Source organism: Pundamilia nyererei, unplaced genomic scaffold (genome assembly GCF_000239375.1).
Source record: "Pundamilia nyererei isolate P.nyererei 1_Seehausen unplaced genomic scaffold, PunNye1.0 scaffold00030, whole genome shotgun sequence".
In the NCBI taxonomy this organism is placed as follows: Eukaryota; Metazoa; Chordata; class Actinopteri; order Cichliformes; family Cichlidae; genus Pundamilia; species Pundamilia nyererei.
The window spans coordinates 1,394,886-1,402,143 of NW_005187431.1; the positions used below are offsets into that span (position 1 = coordinate 1,394,886).

General features: G+C 39.5%; 1 protein-coding gene across 1 annotated transcript in view; it reads right to left on the minus strand.

Moving 5' to 3' along the window:
* The window catches only part of hibadha (3-hydroxyisobutyrate dehydrogenase a), a 22,202-nt gene extending 15,306 nt beyond the window's left edge, over positions 1-6,896 (minus strand). The window contains exons 1-4 of the mRNA XM_005728808.2: positions 6,750-6,896; positions 4,912-5,072; positions 4,668-4,777; positions 4,370-4,491 (exon numbers count right to left, since the gene is read on the minus strand). Coding sequence (XP_005728865.1) covers positions 4,370-4,491; positions 4,668-4,777; positions 4,912-5,072; positions 6,750-6,819 — 463 coding nt within the window. The 5' untranslated portion in view covers positions 6,820-6,896. The remainder of the gene's footprint in view (positions 1-4,369; positions 4,492-4,667; positions 4,778-4,911; positions 5,073-6,749) is intronic.
* Positions 6,897-7,258: the final 362 nt, after the last annotated feature.

Consider the following 7,258-nt stretch of genomic DNA (forward strand, 5'->3'; position numbering starts at 1 on the left):
CATATTGTTGAATTCAGTTGCGTAAATCTACAAAGAGCAGCAGGTCAGCTGATCACAGCCTGCACAGTAAGAAAATCTACTAAAGCTCACAATGGAAGTTATTGGGAGCTGTGATTTTTTTTCCCTATGCTGAGACACTACACAGATCTTAGTGTTCACCCACCTGCTGGATCCCACTGTAACCCCTGACTCATTTTACTGTTTAGCTGTGGAGGCAAAGTCCCCCACTACAAAGTAGGCTACAGAAAATAGTTAGATTTTAAAATGATCTTTCAGTGCTTATGTTCTACATAACTAATTTAAGCTGAGTATGTTTTGGAATTTGGACTTGAATAAGATTTGTATTCTCATCTACTAATATTATTTTATTATTATATTAATATAGCACAAAGTTCAATTTCCTTTGTACAAAAATGGTTAGAAAAATGAGCTCCTTTTTACTTTCTTATTTTGAGTACATTTCAGAGCCTGTACTTTTTCCACCTCTGACAATCTCAAAGAATTTCACCTTCAGCAGACTGTGAGTAACATTTGAGAGCTAGAGTGAACGAGTGAGTGGTTTCCTGCAAATCTCTAGAGGCAAAAAACAACTTGGTCCATATTTTATGATAAATGTGGCTAAAGAAACTAAGATTTGTAAGTACAATGACACATTGAAGACTATTTCAAGTATCACAGCTGAAAACTTCCAAAAATCAAGTTTTGAATAGGTAAAATGTAATCAAAGGAATTAGTGTTACATTTTGACAGTTACAATTACAACAAGGGTTTATTGGCCAGCTTTTGCCCTGAGCTATGAACTCTATCACACAGTCTTCATCAGACACTGGAGTTTGCCTGCTTCTCACTTAACTGCTGACCAGCAAGGGGAGTCACTGTTCAGATTTAATTTGTAATGCCTCTGGTCTATGTTCACTTAAGAAATGCACAAGAAAAGCTTTTTCCAACTACTATTACCAGAGAAAAGGCTTTCCTGCTTTACAATTAAAAAGTATTCAGGAAAAGGTAAACTAATAAATGCTAATAATCTTAATTATACTGCTTTTTCTGTTTTATTATTTGTGCATATCAGTTTAAACCGTAGTCAAAGTTGATTTTTTTGGAAGAAGATCTAGTGGACTGGAAGTGTTGACTGATGGACAAACTAGCGCCAGCCTTGGCTTGAACAAGCTCCTACAAGCTGAAGGATGACGTTCAAACTGTCAGCAAATGACACACTGCAAAGCTAAGGTTGAGTTGATGTGGTATGGATATGATTAGAGTGGTGTTGAGACTCAGCCTAAATAGGTAGTTAGCGGAGAATTATAAGACCTCGCAAACAAGCAACATTAGCCCAAATTCCTACAGTCCCACAGCAGCTAGGCTGCCTCTTGCTTTCATTTGCACCGACAGCTGACTTTCCCAGCAATGGGAAAAACACAATGAAAGGTTTTTAGGGCCTTTTTAAAGCCATCGTCCGTTAGCTATGTGGCAGCCCACCATGGGCACACAGACACAAACACAGGAATTCTGGGTAATTACTGCTAACGACCCACCGCTTGTCAGCCAGACCTCCTATTTTTGCCATCGCTGTGCCAACACCCTTGGCCTGTGACATCAGAGCTTGTTTTGTTGTGGGACAACTTTGCATGTGGATGCTTTTAATGACTCCAGACAGTGACAGACGTGTGTTGTGTGTGCACAAGCAAACATCAGCATGCATAAAGAACCACAATCTAAGTTAATATAATTGTGTCTGGATAAAAAAAGATGTTCAGAGAGTGCAGATAAGAACATTTGAACACACACTGTGTGTGTGTGTGTGTGTGTCCACGTATGTGTGTGCGTGTACCAGAACACATCTGGCTGTGGCACTGCACAGCTGGCTAGTGCAGGGCTAAAGCCAAGATGTTGGTCAATGTGCAAGAATGGAAGCCAGCAGGATGCCCATGAGAAGAAAGTGAAAGTTTTTTTGACTGCTCTTTTTAAGAAGGGTTATGACTGTGCAATTCAGATCCCACGCCTGCCTGCCAAACCTCTAGTGACGCACACAACATACAAACACACATTTCTGTGTAAAAAACACCACCTCACACAGCACAGAAAAGGGATTTATTTTATATCAAACGAAATTCTACATTAAAAATAAAAACAATGCTCAAACCACAAAAAGAGCAGGCTGTGTCTGCAAAAGTTTAACAGTACAGCAGATCACGGCAAGTCTGCTCAGTGTGCTCAGAGGGAAACTGAACCAGTTCTGACTGGATAACACTTTGCCTTGAGTCAGTGAGATCAAACATGTTCAAATGATAGCGTGATATAAATGATACTCAATGACAGAAAACTGTGAGAAGTACTTTAAATTAAATATAATGATACCATTTATTGGGTTGACACAAGACATGAATGATTTTTAAGTCAGATGCCATATTTTCACTTAACTTTTATTTCAAACTATCTTTCTTTTACTAAGCATACTCTATCAATATAACCAATATTAAATAATTATTCTCAGAACTAAGGTGCTTCCGTCCACATTTTTCCCCTGTCTCTCACACACACACACACACACACACACACACACACACACACACACACACACACACACACACACACACACACACACACACACACCTAACTCAAAAAGTATGACAGTGCCCTGTTTGGGTAGGGTGCCATCTCCTGGTTGGAACAGAGCATGTAACTGCCCAGAGGTGTGCAAAGCAGGGGTGTGGGGTTGGGAGGGTGGGGTGAGGGGGGTTGTTAAGCTCTCTGAAATTGGTTACCAAGTTGTCACTGGGACATTCTTTCACAACCTGTCTTTACAAGTTTGGCTTGGCAACACCACCGAGATGAGATAGATGTCTCCGACCAAATATATCTCATTTACAACAGCAGGAAAATAACAATTCTTAGATTGTAGAGATTGAATGCACTTATTCAAAAACTACATGGCTGAGTTTTATTAAACTTTGTGGAAAGGTTAAGTATGAGTAAAGGAAGGACACTTTCATTTTTATGTGGATCTGGATAGCTTTTTTAAAATAGCAGAATAAGGCATTTGCCTTGGTGGGGACTATGCTCACCAAATGCATAAATCAATGGATCAAAATTATAATTTATTATCAAAAAATGTTCACTTAATTTTTCATCAATTTTCTACTTAGAATGTGCTGGCACTGTGCTCTAAAGTCAGTACCTGGATTTCTGGATATGACTTATGAATGTCTAATGTGACACTGGATGGGCAGGTGCATATAAGGAAAGAATGTCTAGCTGCAGAGACCTGCTAGGTAGCAAGTAAATCATTGGTCACCTCAAGCCAGTTAAAGAGGCCTAGTAAGGAACAGGAGAGGAAGAACGCTGCCAGGGGACTGCACACAAACACTGTCTATAGTGTTTAAACAGTACATGTGCTAAGGCAGAGTAACAAGCTTAAGACTCTGATCTCACTCACTGCAGCCGCTCTGTGCTGCAGACGCCAGCTGGTAAACATGCCGAAAATGGGATAAGTCTATGTTTGTATGGGAGACCGCGGGAGTTTCAGGGTTACGAATTAAAGATTGTGCAATAAAAAGGAAACAGACCGTGATCAGAGTTCGTACTCTGACATGCAGGGGTGTCCGCATGTTGAAATCCTTAACTGCATACCTGAATCAGAAGAACTTTGTGGTTGTGTATGTGAAAGAGAGAAAGAGACAAAGACAGAAAGACTGCGAAAGATGGACAGTTTTACTGCGATGTATCTCCTTCATGTCTTATCTTCCTCTCCCCCTCTTCTCCTGTCCTCCATGTGAGGGCAGTTTCTCTCTTCTTTACGACTCTTTATCTGACATGAAAGGCACTAACATGGGATACCCGCCATTACGGCTCCATCAACATGAAAAGCTCTGACATGGGATTCTCCACTGCAGCTCAGCCCATTAAGGACGACTGGCGATCCTGTGCTCTGTCAAGAAGCTGTCACAAGTAGACAGCGCCAACATAATGAGGACTTAAAACCTTAACCTTGCCTTTAAGACCCCTGGTCAAAAGCTGCAATAAAAGCCTTAAGAGGGCACCTACTGGCTGGCCCGCTCAGTAATTACAATCCGTGTCTGAGCATTAACCCAAAAGGTCCAATAGTTTAGATATACAAAAGAGTGTGAGACAGTTCAGAACTGAGGTTGAAGGGTCACAGGCCTAATACCGTGGTTGGCACAGTTGAATAAATAAACCAGCTGTCTAATTCTACTTTTCACAATGCCAACTAACGTCTCTCTTTTTTCTTTATGTAGTTCAAGTCAAGAATGAGCAAATCAAAAACACATAAATCAAGGGAAAGACTTTACAGAATCAAAGACACCAATTGAGGTGTGCTTGCTTACTAATAATTTGTTTGACACAATACCTCCTGACACTGGGGCATCCATGAACACAGCACCCTTCTTCTCTGCAGCAACTGCCATTTCTCTAGATACAGCAGGATCAATCGTGGAGGAGTCAATTAACAAGGTCCCCTTCTTTACCTTCCTGCACCAGGTAAGAGAGAATAAATGAACACATGGATTATGGTAATCAAACTAAGTCCTATCTATTTTTTAAACACGATGAAATCTCCACTTACCCTTTATAGATTTTAAAAATACAAAGAGAAGATACATGAATGTCACAGAAATCACAGAGACACCAACAATAACATGTCTTACTTGAGGATGCCATTTGGGCCTGTGTATACTTCTATGACATTGGGACTAGAGGGGAGCATAGTGATGATGCGGTCTGCTTTCTCTGCAACGTCTGCTGGGGAGTCCACTACCTGAAAACCATCACCACAAAATACCCCACTTGATTTTGTGACAGCCTGTCAACTGTCGCGCAGAGAAGCTGTAAATTATTGCACAAATAAGTGTTTACATGTGTAAATGCAATGTGTTACTGAGAGTTTATTACCTGGGCACCAGTGTCCTGCAGCTCCTTGCAAGACTGAGGAAAGACATCGGTAGCAATGACAGGATACCCATTTTTTAACAGGTTTTTAGCCATGGGACTGCCCATGTTTCCCAGACCAATAAATCCCACTGGTGTCTTTGAGGCCATTGATCGTGTTGATACTGTTGTAAAAACAAGATTTAGTTGAAATCAGGAGCAAAATCACGAAATCTGAATGAAGACAATACTGCTTTCTACTCCAGGTAGTGCTGTAGACATTTCCCTATGACTAATACCTGGTGTAAAATTCTAACATTATCCAGAAATAAATTAACTAATTAAAAGTGGTTAAAAATATCTCTGATCTCAGTCAGTCCAGTCAGGCTATTAACCACTTCTAGCTTAGCCAAGATCCAGACAGGTTAAAACACAATGGAAACTCTGGCAGTGGACCAACCAGACTGCAACAACAGGATTAGGAAGGGAAGAAAAAGCACAAACGAAAGGCCTAAAGCTTAAATTCAGCCAAGTCTTCACCATACTCAGGAGACCAACTTCTCCCATCTCTCTGTAATACTTAAATGACGACAGGGTATTCTCCAGTGCTGGACTAAAATGACCAAACTTCAAAACTTCAAGTACTGGATACGTAACAATGAATAAGCTTTGTGCTAATGACACACTGACATCTAATGCAGAGGCATATCCATTCTGACAAATCAGAGCTCTACAGAAGAAGAAGAAGAAGAAGAAGAAGAAGCAGCTGCTTTATGGTCCATATTGAAAAAACATGCATTTACCACTGCACCAAAATCCCATATTAAAATCCCTCATGTCAAAATCACCATATATTTTATAGAACCAAAAGGTACTACACAACAGAAAAAAGTGTCATCTTATTCTGCAGTATAAGATGACAGCACCTTATTTTTTATTTTATTTTTTACACACTGAATTTTATTCCAATATTGCATCGTTTTATTAGTATAATAGCACAGTGCATTACACTGAACTGCAAACAGCAACTTTTAATAAAAGATTAATACTTATAACAGGATGTTACTTTCTCAGGTATTGCTTGCTATACATGGCTTTCTAAGGTAGCACACTCAGCTGGTGTAACACAGTACAGCACATGTTTGCTTCTGAAACATTTTTAAAACGGCATTTACTTCAGAAACATATAAACCAGATAATAGAAAGTGGAGTGAAGAAATCTTTTGCACAAAATTATTGAATGATTTGTTGTTGTTGTGTTTTATTTATTTTATTAATTGTGCACCAATTATTAAATTAATTGGGTCATGACAGTACATCAATCTATCTGAATAATTGATTTATAGAAATTTAATAGGGTTACAGCCCATTTAAAGTGTTTGATGGGTTATCTTCTAAACTACACTGAAATCGTTTAAATCAATAGTCACTGTAGATAATTCATAAGAAACAACCTAGCGTGTCTTGTTTGCACTGCAGGAGCCATGAACAGAGTATGTGTTTGCAACAGTGATGCAATGGAAGCTAGTGTTTTTATGTAGCGCAGATTTGTGAGTGGCAATTAAATATTCATATGAACTACCTAAAACCAACATATCGCATATTCCTACTGAGGTCCAAAATGAGCTTTTCGTGCCATTGCTATTTCAGTGTGCTCGTCTTTGTTGCGCATAGTGATATTCAACTTGGTGACATCGTCCACACTGCAAACACCTAAGTATTCATACTTTCTTCAGAGGGCTAACGAGCTAGCTAACAAGTACAACAGGACTATTCCGCTTGAATTTACCTGTGACCACACATTCGTAAATGAATGAAACGATGCGGGGAAAAAAACCCGTCAACATAAGCGAATACATTACCGAAGGCAACGTTGACATGCTTACTCCATCTTAACCATATATATCGAGACCCTCTGAACAGCGAAGCCATACTTCTTTCCCCTTGACCTCGTACGGTGACAGCTGTCAGAGCCAGGAAAGCTACGCCGAAGGGTTATGATCGACAGCATTTTCCACCAATCGTAACGGGGGATAAGTTTGCCAAGCCAATGAAAACGAGGCAAAAGCGGGATATCCTGTGCTTTTACTTATAAATGCTCTTTCAGTCTGTACAACCATTCACTGCCATGGTTTTAAATGAAAATAAAAAACGTAAATTCATTACGTTAAAAACCGAGGTTAAATGCGCAGTCTGTTTTCTGTTTTTTTAAATTAATGGCATGTTGTTAGAGTTGGCAAATGACCCTAAACAGTTATCGTATTAAGTCAGATTTTTTTTATAAGTGAAATAAACGAGGATAATAATTAAAGTGATTTAAGTCACCCGAGTAAATAATAAAGTTGTTGCGTTGACCTCTTGTCGTCTCCTC